Source organism: Chamaea fasciata, unplaced genomic scaffold (genome assembly GCF_029207755.1).
Source record: "Chamaea fasciata isolate MVZ Bird 193981 ecotype frontalis unplaced genomic scaffold, bChaFas1.0.hap1 SCAF_221, whole genome shotgun sequence".
NCBI lineage: Eukaryota > Metazoa > Chordata > Aves > Passeriformes > Sylviidae > Chamaea > Chamaea fasciata.
This window is the reverse complement of record NW_027094306.1, coordinates 1,371-21,975: the sequence shown is the minus strand read 5'-3', so window position 1 is coordinate 21,975 and position 20,605 is coordinate 1,371. Positions and strand designations below refer to the sequence as shown.

General features: G+C 42.9%; 1 protein-coding gene across 3 annotated transcripts; it reads right to left on the bottom strand.

Moving 5' to 3' along the window:
- Positions 1 to 9,167: 9,167 nt before the first annotated feature.
- Positions 9,168 to 17,674, bottom strand: LOC136304926 (inhibitor of nuclear factor kappa-B kinase subunit beta-like). Of its 3 annotated transcripts, none has more exons than XM_066208347.1 (9): positions 17,526 to 17,674; positions 17,351 to 17,412; positions 16,825 to 16,934; positions 16,519 to 16,568; positions 15,910 to 16,100; positions 15,576 to 15,723; positions 15,245 to 15,372; positions 14,437 to 14,527; positions 9,168 to 13,904 (listed from the first exon to the last, which is right to left on the bottom strand). In XM_066208347.1, the coding sequence occupies exons 1-5, from the start codon at positions 17,638 to 17,640 to the stop codon at positions 16,087 to 16,089; spliced, it is 351 nt and encodes a 116-aa protein (XP_066064444.1). In that variant the 5' UTR covers positions 17,641 to 17,674; the 3' UTR covers positions 9,168 to 13,904; positions 14,437 to 14,527; positions 15,245 to 15,372; positions 15,576 to 15,723; positions 15,910 to 16,086. The 3 variants fall into 3 exon arrangements, with proteins under 3 accessions (XP_066064444.1, XP_066064445.1, XP_066064446.1); XM_066208348.1 differs by having other exon boundaries at positions 15,910 to 16,004; XM_066208349.1 differs by lacking the exon at positions 15,910 to 16,100.
- Positions 17,675 to 20,605: the final 2,931 nt, after the last annotated feature.

Sequence of the window (20,605 nt, the reverse complement as noted above, 5' to 3'; positions counted from 1 at the left end):
TTCCAGGAGCTCTATGGGCAGCGGCCACTGCCCGCCCCGCGGGAGGTGCTGCGGATCCCGCCCTGCCACTTCCTCGGCTTCCACGGGGAGCGGCTGTGGCTGCACGGACAGGAGGGGGCTCCCAGCCGCTTCCTGGAGCTCTACGGGGGGCAGCTGCCCCCGCTCGACCGGGAGGTGCTCAGGATCCAGCCCTGCAGCTTCCAGCAGCTCCCCAGGGAGCAGCAGCCCCCAGCCTCCAACCCGCCAGCTAAGAAAAGAACTTTTGGCTGTTAGTGCCTCTTTGGTATTTGGTTGTTTTGTTTTCATTGTTTTCTCCTCTGTGCAGATCTTCAGGGCCGTGCTGAGGATCCCGTCTGAGCAGGGATGACGTCACAAAGCCTTTTCCACCTGCCTTCATCACCTGGCCGTGGTCTCCCTGTTCCTCAGCACCGTCATGTTTGCTCACCTGAAGCCCCCCTCCATCTCCTCCCCATCCCCGGATCTGGCCCTGTCAGTTCTGTTCTCGCTGGTGCCTCCAGCCGTGAACCCCCTCATCTGCAGCCTGAGGAAGCAGGAGCTCGAGGCTGCAGTGTGGAAGACTGATGGCTGGATGGTTTCACAAACATTAAACTGCTGGCCAGTTTCTCAAAATCACTTGTCATAAAAGTCATTTTTGATACCTCTTGTTGCTTTACTTTGGAGGTTCTTTTCCTTTGTTTTACTTTTATAATATTGTCCACAAAGCAGTGTCACTGTTTGTGCCATTTCTCATTTTGTTTGTCTCCACCTTCCCTGTGGCCACAGACTGTGTCAATGAGGGGCTGCACTCCTGGTGGCTTTAAAGGAACCCAAGGATCTGGCAGGCAAGTTTTCTGCAGAGATCCCCCTTTGGTTCTCTTCTCTGGATGAGAGCTGGGGGCAGATCAGTGCTGGCACAGCAGCTGTGCCCAGGAGCAGCAGCCCTTGGTGTTGGCAGCGCTGCTCCCGTGGCCCTGCCCCGCTGCCCTCCTGGCCCTGGTGTTGCTGTAGGGCCGGAGTGCTCTCGGCGCCGGGCACAGGGCTGGGGCTGGCAGTGCCGGGGCTGCAGCAGGGACAGGCCATGGGCTCCGCTGGGGCAGCGCTGACGCCTCAGGGCAGGGCCTCGCTGCTCCAGGCTCCTTGCCCAGGCTCTCTCCAGAACACGCCCAGGCCCAATGCTGTGCACGGAAAAGCCCCGTGAGCAGCCCCAGGGTGGCCGTGGGCAGGCTGGGGGCAAACAGCCCGGCTGGGGCTCTGCAGGGTCCCTGGGGGAGACGGGAAGGAGCAGCAGAGCAGGGGCTGATCCATCCCCACTGTGCTGGACACCCCCGGGCAGCGTCCCAGAGCGTCCTCATGCACCTGCCAACAACATCCCCCCTCTGCAGCCCTGGCCTCTCTCCCAGCTCACACGGGGGCCGCATCCTTGCAGGCACAGACACGGCAGCTCTGGCTCAGGAGCCCCTGTTTGCAGTGCCCAGAGCAGGCCTGAGCACCCCCATGGTGTTGGTGTGGGGAGATGAACCTGAGGGAGCACAAATGCCATCAGCCCCTGGGGCCAGGAAGGCCTGGGGGACAGGAGGGAAACCACTCAGTTCTGTCGTGGCCTCTGAAGTCAGCCAGAAAGTTTGTTCCCATCAGCTGGGAGTTTCCTGTGCCACTGCTGACTTATTAAAATATGGATATTGATCTACTATCGATACCCAACTGTGACAGACAGAAGACTCTCTAACAGTTTAGAGTTAGAAAGTATATGTTTAATGCAACGCCAGGCAGTTGTGTGCGATCACTCCCTAAAATGCACTGCCAAGTTACAAAATCTCTTTCTTTTCAAAAGTGTTGAATATCCAAAATACTAATACATATTTATAGCACTAAAACCTCCCATTCTCTGCTTCATATTATAATTAGCTAAAAAGCTATTAAGCGTGTGTAGTTTGTTCTTTGAATTGGGTCAGTGGTCCTTTATATGGGGAGGGGGCGTAAAAAAAGGAAGTAAGTGGAGTCTTCCTCACTGGAAACTTTCAACCTTTTCAATGGATATCAAGATAAATGATAACTGGTCAAACTCCTGTTTCCTTTCTCTGTGACTGTTGAATGGGTTTTAGGATGCTCGAGGATTTACAATTGTCTGTGCTCCTAAATCTATTTATCAGTTTCTTCTGTTTCTCATTATAAACACAGCTAAACAAACACAAAAATGACAAGCAATTAGTTATTTAGATCCAGGATCGTTATCCTTGATCGCAATCCTTTCATCTAACCATTAACTTCTAATTCTTTCCAGCACAGCTTATCTATCTACCTACTTGAACTAATTCTGGCAAAGCTTATCTTTAGCTAAAACATGAACTTTTCTCAAATCCTGACCTCCTTTGAAATTCATCTCTCAGCTCTCCCTTGATTTCCCCGTGGTCTGTTGCAATTCATTGGGAGATCTTTTTTCCTAGAGTTACGGAGAAATATTTCAAAGGGCTTCTAATAAACGCACATTCCTATTTTCAAGGGTGTATTTTTCTCTTGAGAGCAGAGGTGATTGCAGCATTCAGTGACTCATATTGACCCAGGGACTCTCCTAAGCAGGCAGGTCTGGCCTGCTCAGAGAAGCTGTGCCTTGAGCTCTGACCCAGTGGACAACCTTGCTCCACATTCCCCAACTCCATCCTGCCTCTCCTCGCTCACCTGGGACCTGCTTTGCTCGGAGAACTGGGTGCACTCAGGCAACGAGGGGGTTCCTTTCTTTTATTTTAGCAATCTAAAACCCCTGAGCTTCCCCATGGAAAACAGACAATCTCCTTGTAATGGATACATAGTATTAAATTCGTGGATTAAAATTGTGTGTATTAAAACTTTGCAGTGGAATGTAAAAAACCCCTGAATTCCTGGAAAGAGTTCCAGGGCATCTCTTCGCATACCACAGTCTTTTCACAGTCCAAAGGTGTTACCTCGACATCTGCCAGAGAGGTAACCGGGAAACGGCCCATTAAGCATGGGCTGACCACATCTTCACAGCTCATCAGGAGATCCGATACCAATCTGGGCAGAAACCTTCTGACAGAAGATTCGGAGACTTTTCATTCAGACGTCTTCTCAATTTCTCAGGAAACTCTTTCAGATATCCCTTGCGGACACCAGACATTTCAATGATTATGTTATGTACATGATGTCATGTTCTTCGGGTTCTTTGTTACCGTCTTGTTTTCGCCTCAGGGTAGAAAAATGGTATAAAACACCTCCCCTGAGACCCCGAATTTGTGGGCAGTACTCCGGAGAAGCACCCTTTGCTGCTCCCGGATTGTCCACCCAACATTCGACCGATGTTGTCCTGATTTATCGTAGCGTTTCCCGAAATTGCTTTTCAAATTTGTTAAATAAATCTTTGATTTTGGAAATTGGCTCTGATCATTTATAACATCCTCAGGTGTGTGCCAAGCCCAAGGTGCCACCAAGGAAGTTCCCCTTTCCCAAGGCAGAACCGTGCAAGGAATGTTTTAGACGCACAGGAAGTTCTAAAATAAACACAAATCCAGAGCCTGGGCTCTCTCACTGTTCCCGGCTCCTGCACAGTCCCTCTCTCAGTCCCTTGGCCCCCCGGATTCCCCTCTGGGGCTCAGAGAACAGCTTAGTACTGTTTTCGTTTGTTATTAATGCTGTAGTTGTTTGGTGGGGGTTTTTTTGTGTTTGCTTGCTTTGTAATACATACTAGTAAAGAACTGCTATTTCTATTACCCAAATCTTTGCCTAAGAGCCTCTGATTTTAAATTTATAATTGAAAAAGAAAAAAAAGGGGTGAAGGGGGGGTTTACACTCTCGATCCCAAAGGAAACTACAGTTGTTGTTTTTTTTTATTACCTAGCAAATACCTGTTTTCCCAAACCAAGACAGACTGTGAGATTTTTTTTTCCTGGGTTCATTTCTTGCTTTAGGAAGCACTGCCTTTTTAACAATATTTGCAAAAGAGGTTCAGGGATACACTGAAACACACTCTAAAATACTACAGAGATAAGCAGGGATCCACCATCCCTGTGCCCTGGATTCCTATCCCTCATTCCCACTCCTGGAAATGCTTTTGATAACAATAAAACGTGTTGAACTTTTTTTTGTACTTGCTGACACCACTGCTAAATCCCAATAAGAAATAAAAGATTTGCAGCTTGCTTGGATTTACATCCAAAAGAAACAAAAGGCACAAGACTGGGAAAGGGTGAAAAGTCCTCCACAAAAGGAGTCATGCTTTGCAATGTCCAAATGAAGGAAGACACACAAATATTTTCAGGAAGACCGAATGTAGAATGGAAACACTTGGAGATGGGCAAAAATAACAGAAAAGTGAGCAACCTGAAACTCCTGGCATGCCCAGAGACCTCCTGACACCACGCCAGCCTTAAAACAGAGCTACTGCTGCTCACAGAATAACCATTCGAGGGAGGCTATTTGGAATTATTTCACATAATTTCAGTTTCCAAAGGGGCTATAAAGCACTATTGGTAGTCATCTGTACTACAATCATTGACCTTAACTTTAACTATTATTAATGCAAAAATATTTATGAACCAAAGCTATTCCCTTCCATTTCTCTGTCCCTTTCAAAGCTGCTAAGAGCTGGATAACTAAGCGAAGGAGTGCCCTCTGGGAAGTCAGCGGTGATTGCCTCATCCTCAAACGGGAAATTGGAAATTCAGAGTAGGGCAAGAAGCTTAACTCCAGCTATTGAACAGCTGCCATAAAAGAAAGAGTTACGTAGACAAGGGCACTTGTGTGGAGAAGAGGCAGCTGAAGAAAAGGTAAAAACCAGACAGCTGTGAATGCAGGCACTGAACAGAAAGCAATGATTCTTTTTTAGAAGAATATGGAAACATCTAACTTCCAGAGCCAAAAGACTAGACTGGAAATCTCCTTAACTGGATTTAGCACACGCTTGCAGCTTCATTGTGTTCAGAGGAACACTCACCGTAAAGGTAAAATCCCCAGGAAGCCACACACAGCACACTGTGGAACAAGCAATTTCCTCTTAACCCATTTTAGTTCCTTCACCAAGACCCAAAACCAGAAGAATGCCAGCAAAGTGGATTTTTCCCCTGATATACCTAATCTTTCTATCAATTAAATGTATTCCCAAATCTTTTCATGGATGGGTTTTAATTATTACTTCTACCACTTAAAAAAATAGTCTCAATAATTTCCTTAAAAATCGCTGAAGCAAGGCACCGTTCAAATGAAGGATACAATTAAATGGGGCTATTGATAAAAATTTTCTCCATATTCAGAATTTTCTCTGTGATTTACATGCATTAGCAAAAGCAGTATCAAGTCTTCCCTGCCAGAGTAGTTGAGCATCTTCCTGCTACTAATTCAGCACACTTATTTCAGCCATTACCCAGGGAATGCAGTGATTAGGCAGCTTTCCAGTAAACAGTCCTTAAAATAGTTCATAAAAATTCCATTTAGAAAAAGGTTGGTTTCCTGCTCGAGAATTTGATAAGATGTTGCAATTACTGCTTAGGGATATATTTCAAGTCCGCCAAGTGAGTTAAATTCCATTTCCACACACGCTATCATAGTGTTTGCAGGTTAAAATGCCATAAAGTAGTTCTTACGTACTGATAAGATGCAATTAATTTGGGTGCTGCTTTTTTAGAAACACACACTTAGAAAATCCTAAAAACTTGCAATGAAAAAAGTGAAAATACCCATAAAACAGGCCACAAAAGGCAGATTCTCAGGTAGAAATCTAGTGGCATTGTCTGAATCACAACTTGCCCAGATAAAAAACTGTTCCTAGTAATGGAGAGAAAACAGCATCACAATCTATATATTCTTTTGACATCCCGCCTGAGGTAAGACCCCTAGTTCAAAGGTCCCAGAATAACCAGAAACAGTCAGTTTTACGGGTTACAAGGAAATGAAAGAAATACTCAAATTTTGGCACAGTAATTCCTAAACTTAGAGCATCAGTTTGTTATCCATAAATGGAAAACATTTAGCTTGTTTTAACAACTTCCTAAAACAACCAAGATTCAATTGCAACATTTATTATCTAAAAGTGTTCTGGTCAAAATAAAAATGAAACTCAAAATTATGAACCCTTTTGATGATAATAGCTGATACTTATTAAGCAATTAACTCTTGCTCTCTCCTGTTTTTATTTCCTCAAGAAAGCAACATAAACTAAAACAATGTAATCTCGTGTGTTCAGGCTCCATATTTGTTGTTTTGAGAAAAGGCTTTATAACAGCTTCATTGAAGGCTCTTTAAGAAACTAAATCTTTCTGGTTTAATAGAGTGACAAGGTGTATATGAGGGCATCAAATGAAAAGGAAAATGAGCTGTCACAATAAAGTACTACTGAAAGCCTTAGCACAAACTGCATGACAAGCTAAAAGAAAAAGAATTATTTTGTTCCTTTTGCTTTAACCAAAGTCCCAACACTTAGGACCTGCAAACCACTGCCATTTTAGAGTCAATCTGTATTTTAAGTGGATGTAACTAGCCCTAGCAAACGTAGCAAAACTTGAAATGTTCTCAAATTGGTCTTAGCATGTGCACTAATCCATCCACACCACATCAGATGTATCTTGTAGTTGATAATATTTTACATGCTTACAATAATTACTGTAATTCAGAACCTTGACACCCATTTTCCTAAGATAAATCAACGTAACAAAATTTATTCAACCTCCCTTTTCTTCTAAGGGTAAATGCAAAGCAGTTTGAAGCTCACTGTAGGTTGAAATTTTAATCCAAGGGCTGATGGTCTGCAACATGATTACAGTCTTTCCAATGTCAAAAGCTAACAGAGAAGTGGAGTCTATTTCAAATGACTGGCTCTAAACATCTCATAATTACATTAGATAAATTACACTTCACACATAATTACAACAAGTTTTTGCATCATTAGGCACCGGTCTGAAATACTTGGCAGTTTCACAGTGAAACACTATTCCTGTTGATGCATTTGGATGAGGTCCTTACCCTTCTACCATCACTGTCAGGGATCTGCCACTGGCATAAAATTCCAGATGGAAAATGCCAGCAATCCTAACTACTTCACAAAACAACAGGTAAGGAGGCAAATTGATTAATATGCTGTTCTTATCCCCTTTCAACTGACAGAAGTTTTGCATGCTTAAAAAAAACAAACCGGTTTTTCCATGACATCATTTGGCTTGAATACTAATGCTTTTCCTTAATGCAGCTACATGCACATGGATGTACAACTTCTCTTTTCACAGAAGCAACACCCAACTTTACATGTTTTTCTTTACTCTGTTTCCCCTGATTATAATCCTAAGATCCTTTCTGATTTTTATGCCATTTCCCTGTCTTAATTCTTCAGTGTTGTTAAATGAAGTGCCCCTCTCCATTCTGTGAAGATAGAGTGATTTACAGCAGCTGAAAATCAGGGGATTGTCCAGTAATTGCAGCTTTTTTCAGTAAAGTAGTAGTACTGGATTCATTAACAGTGTTTGGATTCATTAACAATTAAAGTTTATTTCACTGAACAACAAGTACAAAGCTGGGTCAAGCTCCCTTGTTAGGCTTTGACACTTCCTTCAGGAAGACTACAATTCAACCCAGGGTTTCATTTTCTGTTTGGCTGCTTGTAAAATAGAAGGCATCTTGGAAATGATACTTCTATTTAGGGCTCTTACTATGGACCTTACAGGCACTGTAAATGTGGAGTGGCTTTGTCTTAAACAGCCTAATCCTGCCCATTCCACAGAACAGACATTTGGAGTACAGCGACGATGGGAGCATGAAAACGCAGCATTAACAACTTCTTCATTGCAAAGAGTAAGCACAATCCAAGTCTGGCTATTTCCTTGGTAAGACCATAAGAAATGAGGCAGGGAAAGTGAATGTTTTGGGCTTGCAACCCATTTTCCTTGAGCTGGGACATCTGCTGATTGCAAGGGGTTTCAGTTTGGAACTGAAGGCATGCTTTTTACACCGCTGCCATTAGACAGATTCTATCTGACACCCTACTTCAAAATTAAAACAGCAGGCAAGTGGGTAAATAGGAGCAAAAATTGAAATTTTCAGTACTTGCTCACACCTTATTTTCAGATATTCTCCAAAATAGGGAGCAGCACCAGTGAAAAGCACGTTTGCATCAACAGGGCCTGGATGGACTATCCCAGGTGATACAACCACTAACCCACAGATGACGTGAGAGGTTTCACAGCACAGTGTTTAAAATTCAAGCAGCAGAAGCCCTTCCACCAGAATTTCACCCTGCTTTGGGAACAGATCTTCTGTCTGTATCATTAATTTCTTTGTTTTCCAATTGAGTTGCCGTGCAGCAAGTATTGCAGCATCACTAAAGAAACAGAGCTGGAGCACAAAGCAGCTCAGCTGAGTGAACTTGCAGCTCAAACCATCAGAAACACCAAGAAAAAAAAAGGCTGGGCCAGCTTTCTCAGCAGCCTGGTTGTGGCACTCAGACCTGAAATTACTCACTGCAAGTGTTCTCTCTAGGGTCTGACAGGACTGACATATATTGGAATATATATAACAAAATGATAAGGCAGCTTCAAAGAGTGACTCACAGAAAACCGGTGCTGGAGCACTCAGAATTCATAAGGGACTTTAACCACAGTCACAACCCTCAGTTGTTTGGTTTGCCTCCTTTATTCCTTTACTCTTGGGCTTTTCTTCCAGCTTTCTATCAACTGTGATATAAAACCATACTAATTAATCCAAATAAGCACATGTGCTATGTATTTCTTTCAAGATGGGATAACTACATACTCATCATTCCTGAAAACAAGCCCACAGTAACCAAAACCGGTCAAAGCAACACTGTTGTTATAAATTATAGCCCACAGCCACGGGTGTTCCTTGATGGAAGAAGAAGAAATATCAACCCAACCTCCTGGTCTGCTATGAGAACACTTGTTATAAATCATGTTTTTCCAGTGTTCTATTTCAACTGCATAGATCAGTATCCAATAGAGAGCTCCTTAAGTCACAGACAAACCCACAAAAACTGCTTAAGACCAACATTCCACAAAAACATGACAAAAAAATTCAAAGCAACCTTAGAGTAGAGAAAATGCGGATTTAATAGGAGCTTAACATTAAGAATCCCATCCTCAAAATAATGCAAATTGATTTTAAAGTGGATTTAGGTTTTTAAATGTTAAGAGCATAAAATTGAAGAATTAATTGAATTTACTGTCGGTTCAACATTGCTAATGTAAATGATAGATAACTGTATCGGGTCATTCTTGACTAAATGAAGCGCTATCTACCATTATTACATGACTAAAGGCTTTAAAAAACTCTGTTGTTAAATGCAATCAACTTTAAATTAAACTATGTGCATTCAGTCAGTGTCTTAAGCAATGATGAGGCAGAGATGCCTTAAGGTGGTAGTAGGGATTTAGACCTCCACAACTTCTGATGTAAAATTTAAATAAGTTAGAATTTGAAAAAGCAAATTAACCTGTACTGCATTTTGCCCACAAAGCTCTTCCTTCCATTTTGATTTACCACTGGTCTCCACTCATTAGATCAAAGCTCACAAAGTATTTTTGAGACCAACCAGCACTTTCAGCCCAATTGAAAAGTCACTGAAGGCAATGAAAATTACTTCTGTCAGCTTCAGTAAGGCTTTCTACAATCTCAGTACTCAGTAGCTACAAGGAGTAGGACTGAGAGGGTCTGACCAACTTTGCTGAGGATATCACTTGGCAATCAAACATCATTGGAAAAAATCAGAGATTATTATTTATATTGCTTCAGCACAGCCACTGCTGTTCTGAGATTACCTGCAGCACAATGGAAAAAGCAAAAAAAAGGATGTGAAAATACATATACCGACACCTGACTTATACACATCAGTATTCACAAATTAAAAGAGCCTGTGATGACTTCTCCAAACTGTCACTGGGGAATGACAAGCAACAGTCATTTCAGCCAAACTGGTACTCACATATCCTCTTGGCTGTGGGAACTCTGGGTCACACCCATTTCTTTTACCATTTTTTCCTGCAATGTAACTGAAAGTGACATTGACATTTGTGCCTTGGAAAAGTTACTGTTATCCTCCTTGTTGACAGGATTATTCTACTGCCTGATGTTTTGTTTATTTTCTAAGCAATTGCCAAGAATACTGTCTGTGCCTGTCATCAGTCTACATGTTGACTGGTATCTACGCATCACACTGGAAGATCAGAATCCTTAAAAGACACTTTCCTTCTCAACTCTTGAAAAGACATTCACAACACCTCCAGTAGAATCTGAAGATGCCAGCTATTAGGAGACAGAATTGACCACAATTTAGTCAAAGTGCACCATCACACCTCCTACTAAGAAGATTTTAAGAACTGGAAGGTCTGTTCTTGTGGGAAATCCGTGGCGGGAGAAATGTGGCACTCAATATGAGTGATCGGCAAATCTCGTTTATTGATAATTCATACAATGCTTTTATAATAACACTAATAAGCTCATGCATATTTCAAAAGTTAAGCTCAGGATTGGTGCTCAGACTAAAAGTCAGCTACGCCTCTTTCTACATTTCTTTGTGGTTACATAGTTTGAGTAAGTTTTTGTTTTACCGTGCTTCTCCCTCATATCTTTCAGCTACAAGGTCTTGTTATCGTATCCCAGCTGTGCTCAAGGACATGCGAAGCTTGCTGCCTTGCTGGTTCTCATGAGAGTGCCTGTGTGCTCAGCAAAGCTCCCTCATGTCTACGTGACCTTTTGCAGCTAGCCAGTTATCAATCACACTCTCCAGACAGAAACTTTCTCCCTCAGAAATGCCCACGATGAAGGAGAAAGGCATGCATGGCATTGTGTTTGTTTCCAGCTGTCATCACTGCATAGCCCTAATCTTGGCATTCAGGTGGCCTGAGACGCTCTGAAGATGGTGTATTTAAACGATTATAATGCAACAGCATTGTTTTCAGTCTTATTCTCATAACTGAAGTCTCCTTTATGTGTTACTGCACACTGGCTTACTTGAGACAAGCAACCAGGTTATCTGGGTGGGTTGGTTTTGTTTTTGGCTTGTTTGGTTTGGTTTTTTTTGTCAGAACCTTAAACTGTAGGTCTCTGGCAAGTCTTGTTCCGTTCTGCAAGCAAAACATGCTTTGTGCAAAAAAAAATAGGAGCAGGAGTCTGCCAGCTCCAGCTAGGAAGTAGTGAGCCTGGGTTCAGGGAAGTATTGGATCTCTTGGTTCATTTTAGGAGATAATGTCAAATCATTGTGGGGAAGGGTTAATCTTAAGAGTTACTAAACAAAGCAAGGCCTGACACACTTGCATCTATTACAAACAGGAATGACAGCACTGAGTTTGGTGGGTCTGTTTATCAGAAGGTTACTAATAAGGTTGAGACATCAGTCAATCTTGCATGGACTGCTGGCAGTAACAACACACGTTTTGGTATTGCTGGAAAGTACCAAATGGATGAGAAGACTTCCGTTGTGGTAAGAATTTTGTTACAGAAATGAGTATTTCAAGCTCCCCTAAATACTGAAAATTTGTAATGAAGCAGTTGCTTGAACTAGTTACTGAGGAAGTATGGTAGATTGCGAACTGTGGCTTCTGTTGTGGTACAAATTTAAACTGGGACCTCACACATCGTACTTGTGAACTTATGGAGGAAAAGAAATCTTAAATATAATTTTGTCCATAGTGAAATAGTCTGACTAGTGTGCTTGGAATAGCATGCTACTGTGCTGAAAAATGTCTTTTAAAAGACAATGAAAGTGTCCTTTTAATTCTTAAATCCATAATGTAAAACCATATTATAATTACAATGGTGGAAGTTTACCTGAGCTTACAGCCTTCTCCTAACAGTAAGTTAACCATTGAAAGTTAGCTGACGTGTGTGTTTTAAGACCAAGAACTGAAGTAGCAAGCATTTATGTTTCAAAACAACAATTAGTTCCAGGACCACTGAACCAAAATTGAAAATGAGAAATACTGTTGTTAAGAGCTCAAAACTTAGTAATGCAAAAAGGGGATTGCATATTCATGTATTTCTTGCTCATTAGAAGAAAAAAGAAAATCACTCCTGAGTGATGTGAACAAGACAGGCTCTGAGGGACTGCAGTAAGTAGCTCTTTAAAAGATATAAAGACATAATAGACGAGGCAGTGAAAAACAGCATGGCATTCTGTGAAGGCAGAATTCGCACCATTTGCTTAAGCTGAAAACTCCTGAGAAAAGGAAAAGATTGGAACATGCTTCTAAGAGAGGTTGGTCTCCAAGTAGCTCAAGAGTGTTAATGCATAGGCCACCTTCTCAGGGGACTGAGATTCTTCTGTATGAATACTTACATAGTTTATAAATACTGTGATTTTTTTTTTATAGGCTAAAGTGAACAATGCCAGCCTCATTGGAATTGGTTACACTCATGCCCTTCGACCTGGTACGCAGTTCTCACTGGTAGCAGCAAATGGTGTTAAGTACTACACTATGGTATAATTCACTGTCATCTTAAGAACAGACTAGATGAACAAAGGAGCTAGAAGTCTACGCAGACTCAGAGAACTAAAGGATGTCTGTGTATGCAAGTTCCTGTGGCAACTAAGCCACATTAGTGAGGTCAAGGACCTGAGGAAGAGCACTGTACTGGGATGTCAGTGCATGATGGTTCTCGTGACTTGCTTTTGTAGGTGTAAAGCTGACCCTCTCAGGCTTGATTGATGGCAAGAATTTCAGTGCTGGAGGTCACAAAATTGGGCTGGGATTTGAGCTGGAAGCCTAACACAGCTTTAAGTAAAACAACTGGTGGTGCTCTGGAAGATGAAGGAAAAGTGTACCCGGTGCATTTCAGCCTTAATATTACTCGGAAATTTGAAGAAGTGTGAACTTTCTACTCTGCCCAAGAATGACTTTAACCCAATGCTGAAGTCCAGAGTGTGCCAGCACAACAAAGGAAGACACTTGAAGGCATGCATGGAAGTTGTGATGTTTGTGCCACATTTCAGTTTCCTGTATTTTAAATCTGTTCCAAAAAAACCAAAAGAAAATCCAACCTCTCCCTATTATTGTATTGCATTTTGCATGTCCTATACTTCACAGCCTTTTATAAAAGGAGGTCTCTGTGTTGTAGTGGAAATTTGGGGTTAGAACAGAATGAAATAAATTGGTCACAGTCAGAACACAAGGTTGGTGTGTGTTGACTCTCACCAAGGTTCCATCCAGCTGGGTTTTTTGGTCTTTTTTTCATCTTTTCATGCAACTTTAAGCATGGTTAATAGATAATCTGCAAATGCTTTGTTACACGATACCTGTACACTGAAGATTTCCTTCTTTGGTTTCCAGGCTAACATTCTTACACCTCTCACGTTTTAGAGACCTGCACAGTGAAAGCAGTTTTTTCCATTATAGTGTTATTGAGCGCATCAAAAAGAGCAAACCAAAAGTTTACATGTTTTAGATAATTTCGTTCCCATACAGGAAACAAGTATTAGGTAAGTACAACCATTACACTTAAAGAAAAAAAGTGCAAATCAGCAAAGTAAAGCAATTAAGTTCACAGTTCATTAGGAAGGTGACATCTACCAGTGACTGGGTATACCTTGTCCATTGTTCATTAGAAAGCCTAAAATGCAGCAAAACAGCCACAGGCGATGCCCAAGGGAAGACGTATCAGGACAGAGATCTGCTGTCTTAAGGCACAATTAAGAACATTCTCCAAGCAGTTAGAACAGGCATTCCCTAATGTATCTTTGTGAAAGTGTCTGAGAAGTGGATACTAAAAGCTAAGCCATATGTATCACATAAGCAGTTGGTGACAGTAGAAGGCAGCTGATATTCCCTTCTCAGAGGAAGCAGCTTTTCACAGTTGGCTTCCCAAAGCAGCATGGCTTCAGAGGCAACCAGAGTGATTCTACATCTGGGTTTGTTCTGGATTGTTTGTTTCTTCTACCAGAAGCTGCAGCCAGCTCCAGTCTAGAGCCGAAAGAATAAATGAAATTCAACACCAGGCTACAGTTGAGCTTTTTCTAAAATAAAGGTAAAGTGTGCTAAGAGTTATAAAAAATTTACTGGGAACAAGTTGGTCAATTTCATGATGAGCCACGTGACTGCTGTCAAGGAAACAACCTACTTGCACTCTCCAGTATTTTACTCTCTCTTCAATATTCTGCATTGTTAAATTAAGGATCCCTGACACCCGCTCATCCCAAATTTGTGTGCAGTTTTGCAGTAGTTTTGTACAACAGCCAAGTGCTTTGCCCCATCCTTTACTGTTTAGCGCAGCAAGTTCCCAGCATGTGGCTCCCAGTTTTGGCAAGCAGAATATGTCAGGCGCAGATTATGAGGGAACCGGTGCTTCCTATCTCTGTGCATCTCCTACTCTCCCCCCTGGCCATGAGTAAAATGCAGATTTCATTTAGCTGTGTTAGTGGTGGCAAAGTTGCACATTCAGAACTTCGAAGCCAGGCACTTCCTTAGTCCATTTACAGAAGAGTGAATACATTACCAAGAAACTCTGCTCTTGATCCTTCATTGTGTCATGCATCACATTTTCTAGTTGGCTACAAAGTTCCCGAGATTCCAGCAGCAGCTCCTCACTGAAAGGGGCAATTATTACACTATTAATTTCTGTGGCAGTTTAAAGAGATGCTGCCTCTATCATTAAGAAATACTTCTGGCAGATACGCTGCAGAACACTGAAGTTAGTCAGGACATAGGCTTGTAATTCATACTGCAACTTGAAAAGTTGGTGGCAGCCCCTGATTTACCAAACGGGGGAAAGGAAATGTATTCCAAGATGGAATTGGGTTCTTATTAGGTGGAAACACTGCTGCTAGAGGAAAAGCTGAGAAGCCTATAAACTTAAGGATGGGGCAACAGGCAAAAAAACAAACCAAGGTCTTTCATTCCAAGTGGTAACCCAGTTCAATTAAGCAAGCCGGAACTACGCATGCAGCAGTCTCAATGACACAGCTCAGCTACTGTGACCTTACATGACAATACTTCAACAGTTCTTGCTGGCAGTGTACTTCCAAGTGAGCCCAACCATCTCAGATTAAAGGAAGAAAACCAAAAAACCACTTTTGTTACTGAGGCTGGGGGAAGTGAAGCCATGCATGATACCCAATTTTCATACGGAAGATCTGAAAGCCCCAGCAAGTCTTAACTACCAAGTAAACTAAGGCTGCTGACAATGCAAGCTGAACACAAAGCGTAAAATATGAGAAACCCTGTGTGCCATTATTGCACAAAGCAGGAAGCCTAGCTTTGTAGTGGTGGCATTAGCAGCCGAAGAACTCCAGACTTTGCCTCACCTTTTTCTTACAGATTCTGATAAATTGAATGTTCCAGAAGGGACTTGCAGCAGCAGTTGACCTGAGCTACCAAGACGGGATGTGTTCACGCTCTCTGGACTGCCAGTAACAGGACCACGCACTTTACTCTGAAGAAAACACAGAATATTCAGAGTGTTATTGTTCCCACTAGTTTTCAGCAGCCGGGAATATGAGACAACCTGGAACTTGGCTTTCATACTGATTCAAAAGAAAGAAAAGAACCATAGGATACACTCAATTTACTATTGTTTCAGTAGCCTGTGCTACAAACCATATTCTCAGGTTAAAGGGGAGTTCTTATTTTACTTACACAAGCAATTTTCAGCAAGTTCCACAGTTCCTTCTGTCGTTTCTCCTGAAGCCTAACAGCTGTTTCCTCATCTTCACTCATCAGATTCATCACTTTCTCCACTCTGGGGAACAATTCCAATGCCTTCTGTTTTCAAACTACAGTTTTACTATTAAAAAAATAAAAACTAATCAGATCACACATGGGCCACTGCAGTAGGAGAACAGTTCTGAAGTTAATTATTTTCTGTTAACACTGCAAGATCTCAAGAGTCATATGCAATGAGTTTTAAACCTTCTCTTGCTGGAAGAGAAAATACCTTCTCTCAACTCTGAATAAAATGTACAAAGCTCACCTGAGCTGAGCATAAATGACTCAAACTTTTTTTTCAGAGGTCTGGATTGCCTGTAGAAGCAGTCGTACTATTTCCTGGCTGTCACCGCCTGTCCTCTGATCCGGAATGAGAGCCAATATTACACAGAAAGGTCGGTTTATAGGACAGAGTGAGAAGATTCTTAGCGGCTCATTTCCACTACTGCTTTAATCCTGAAACAGCCAAAGTTCAGGATATGCGAGTTTGAGTGGGATGAATTACACTGAATTTTAGCCACCTTCTTCAAAATTTAAAGAACTTGAAAAGGAGAGTTGGGACTGTATCAAAGGAACAGTCGTGTCTTTCATCCTTTCTACCCAGAAAGGTTGTTTGTTGCTTATGGCAACAGCCTGCTCTGAGAAGAGCTCCAGAGGAGTTTCGAGAGCAGCTCACAAAGCACCAAGAAAGGAAGGCTGGCCTAGTGTGGAACTGACTCCCTGACTTCCCTCTCGAGAAAAGGCAATCCAGGAGAGCCCATGTGCTGCTAGTGTCTGGGCAGGCCTAGAAGTCAGATAGTTTTCTCAATGATCGTTACTACATCTCCAAAGTTACACACAAAGCAAGCTGACCTTGAGCTAAAGCGTCTTTTACCTCTTGGCTTCTCTCTGAGTCTTCGGTACAGCTCTCTGGCTTGTTCTTCTCTAGAAGAAAAAAGCAGGAAAGAAAAGGATTTCCAAAGAACCAAAACATGGAACAAATAGTTTGAGAACTCAAATCTTTTCTATACCTGTCTGCCATTTCAGAACAATGACAGATGAGTCAAAAAACATCTTTAGTGTTAAAGTGCTCCCAGTCCCCCACAATTTGGGTGGAAGAAACAGCCCTTTCACTGTCCTCTAGTGAGTAAGCTTAGCCAGAAACACTCCTGCATCTGAAGCTCAAGGTAGTTCAACTCACAAATCCTCCAGTGTTCCTCCTTGTTTACGACCTAGCGGGCTTCTCTGCAGGTCCACGATGTCTGTCTGCAGGGCCATCATCCTCTTCACTACCTGCTCCACATCATCTTCCTAAAAGCAGGGTAGAACATAAGCAACACAACAGTCTCATACCTAGAGACACTACCACTCACACTCACATTGGTTCTTCCTTTCTCATTCTTATTTCTAAACAAACCAACAAGATGCAAACAGCAGCCTTGGCCAAAGACAAACGAGTCGTTTCAATTCAAGGAAATTCCAAGACGTTTCTGGGGCTTCGCCAAGATCTCCCGTTTCCCCCTAAGCCTTACAACAGAATGAGCTTCATGTAGTACTAATAATGGACAAAAATTGTGCCACACAAACCAAGGCAATGTGAAATCTGACATCAGGGCAGATACAAGGGGCTTCTATTTAAGGCAGGGACAATGAAGCTAAAGGGGGAGGAGGGGAGAGATAACAAAAACAAACCTCTTTATGACTAGCAGTTAGATTTAGAAACATACCCACCCACAAAGTTCCACAGCTTGCTCCATCTCTTTCCAGGCAAACAGCAGCTTCTCAGAAGCTACAGGAATCAAAGAAGGGTGACTGGCTTTCTCAGGTTCACAGAGAAGGAGGCAGGTGTTTTTGTGAGGAGAAGAGTCATGAAAAGACCCGTTTGCCAGATGCTATACTCACTAACTCCAAACTCAATCTGCTCTTTATACTTTTCCAGGTCAATTTGGATGCTTGTTTTAAAGAAGTCCAGCTTTGCTTCCAGCTGCTGAGAAAGGGAGGCCATAGAATTCTTCATCTTCCAGAGGGCACTATTGTAACGCAACAGATTCATCCTGCAAGGACAAGAAGGTCCTATTAGCCTCTGAAAGTAGAAATCCACCAGGCTTTCATTTACATCCAAAACAGATACTTGAGATAGCGCTGAGGACAAATGCAGTTGTGCCAAAGGGCTAACTCTCCACTTTTCATGAATTGCATACAGCTCCAATCACAGGCTTCCCCATTCCAACAGGGTCCCATTTCTGTCTTCCCTTCCACCAGCGCACAAAGACAGAGATAAGTATTGTGGAGAAACGGCCACCGTACATGGCTGCTCGCTGCCCCTGCTGAAGCCGATTACAGTCCTCTTTCAGCATCCGCATCGTCTGCCAGATCTGACCCCACACTTCCCGCAACTGGAAAAAGTGGAGATTCTTCTTTGGATCCTGAACTGAAAACAAAGGAGGTGGGAGAAAGGGAAATGTACATATCAGCGTGAAGCAGGAATACTGTGTTATCACAAACCAGACCAAAACATTGCTCCTTTGAGGGGCATGTTACTGCCTGCAAAGCCTAGAGCTGGATAACCCCTGTGCAGCTCCCCTAGCATGTCAAAATCAAACACCTCCCTTTTTTAGTTATTCTGATAAACTGAATGAATGACAGTCCATTTTACTGCTTCTTCAGTCCCAATACGCAAAAGCTCCCTCTACTCTTTGTGCATGATACAGACCACAAAACACAGACGCCCCTCTCAACACTGACCCCGCCCCGCCCTTCATATTCATGCCAGAGGAGTCCTTACGGATGCAGCCAACACTTTCTGGATGAGGACGCAAGGCCACCTGAGCCTCAGGAAACTTTCTTGTTATCAAAGAGGAAGAGAAGGTCTGTGTCTGCTGCTGCAGTATCATTCCCCTGCACAAGACAAAAGACCCAACCAGGTTTTCTTGGGAAGAGCAAGCCTTGGCAACACCACAAACAGAAGAGTCCTCCTCAAACAAACACAGAGCACCAAAGGCAACAGTGGCTGTTAGGTCTGTGAGGTTACCATGACAAAAGCATGCCACAACAGCAGGGAGTGCTGTGATCCCAAAGCGAGTGCAGTGACTTCTGATTCACTCAAACTTAAGAAAGGGAATACCGAGACTCACCTTGCCATCAGCTGTATGTTTAGTGACCAACTTCTGAGAAAACAATTCAAGTCCTGCTTCCTGCACTAGTTCCTGGTCCTGTTCTGGAATTCCTGTATCTGACTGAATCCTGGCCTTCACACTCTGCAGAGTCTCTTCCTCTGTCACAGGGTAGGTGTGCACAGTTCCCGTAACCATGTTCAAAGCGTGAAGCACCTACCAGAAGAGTAGCATGGCATGAGAAAGGCTGAAGATACATTGGTCATCTTAGAGCAGAGATTGAGGGACCGAAAAAATGACCACCAAGAAACTCTTCAAAGCACTTGGCAGAATCAAGAAGTCACTTTACAGCTACTTCCTAACATTATGGCAAAGTTCTTGTCCTCCATCAAGTGGAAGAGAGGCCACATGGCAGTTAAATACCTGTAGAATCCTCTATCAGAATATGGAACCAAGCATGCACAGAAGCTATTCGCTACTCCCAACAAGCTCAGGGAGTATTTGTCCTCAAAGAAGCAAGAGGAAAGCACCTGTCACTAACGATCAGGAGACAGTTCTATGAGTTTCTGCCTCACTCTTCCTCCTAAGTCCAGGATTCAGAGGCTCAGGAAACTGCTCTCTGGAAAACTTTTTAGGCTAATACAGACATATTGCTTACCTTCAAGTTCAAAATGTCATCCAATGCTTTGAAACACCCATTGGGTCCATAGGTAGGATCTGTACCTCTCTGACGTGGGTGCCACATTAACATGAGTTGCGGCCATTTCTCCAGCCTCCCAGACAAAACACTGAGCAACAAAAACCAGATCAGAAAAGGTAAAAGTTCATTGGCAGTAACGATACGGCCTGTTCTGTGTGGGAGGACTGACAAAACTGCCCCCCTCCTTCTCCCTCCAGCACTCCACCTCTCCCCATCACAAACGCAGTGTTTAGAAGGCAGAAACCAAGACTACACAAGTCTGACAAGCGACAGTAGTACTGCCTGTGTCACGCACTCAATGTATTCACAGATTAACACAGTAAGGCATACAACACAAACTTGGTCCTTTTGCAGAAGAATCAGTTTATCTCAGCACAGCAATTTTTAGTACTCACCTGTTTAGATTGTTGGGGCAGGGCAAACTGCTAGAAAACTTGACTTCTCCGGATAAGTCTTCTGAAACAACAATATCCAGCTCACTCTTCTGATGCACTTTTGTATGCCTAATGTAAGCGAGTACAATGGTGAAAAAATTGCCCGCCTTTCCCAGCCTGCATGCTAGTAGGCTCTTGAAAGCTACTCTTGACATATAATACAGATGCCACTTTGGTTTCTGTTACCTGCCCTGCGGGAGTCAGCCCTTATCCCATAGAGCAAGGATCAGGAATGCTGAACTTGCTCAGGTGAGTCAAGCCCCCGTGAAAGGGGTCACTTTCCAAAAGGGCAAGAAACATGGGGATATTATCCTCAGAATCAAGGGACCACACTTCTGCTTCCTGTAAACAGGAAAGTCACATCATGCCCACTTACCACCCAGCCACGGTTCACTCACCATTGCACTGGCTGCCAGTTGGGTAGGAATGGTCGGAAGCCTGTAATGCACTCAAAGGCAAGCGTGCCAAAGCTCCAGGAATCCACTGTCACCCTATACTTCTGCTGTTCCAGCAGCTCTGGGGCCTGATACAGTTTACACGCATGAGACAAAGCCAGATGGCTTTGGCCAGAAAGCTCTCAGCTTTCTCTGTCCCTTAACATCTCATTAACATTTGTACAAATAATTAAAGACATTACTGAACGCTGCCTCTCAAGTGCTTTAAGACCCTCCTGGAGTGAGTAGCATAGGTTACTGGCACTCCTGCTTATTTATAACAGATGCAGGTAGCACAAAA

What these genes read in the sequence shown, in the direction of transcription:
- LOC136304926 (XM_066208347.1), bottom strand. Translation starts at nt 17,640, where the DNA reads ATGAAGAATTCTATGGCCTCCCTTTCTCAGCAGCTGGAAGCAAAGCTG. An exon ending in GCAGATTGAGTTTGGAGTTA is followed by an intron (nt 17,413 to 17,525) that starts GTGAGTATAGCA and finishes TGATTCCTGTAG; the next exon opens with CTTCTGAGAAGCTGCTGTTT. An exon ending in CTGTGGAACTTTGTGGGTGG is followed by an intron (nt 16,935 to 17,350) that starts GTATGTTTCTAA and finishes CCCTGCTTTTAG; the next exon opens with GAAGATGATGTGGAGCAGGT.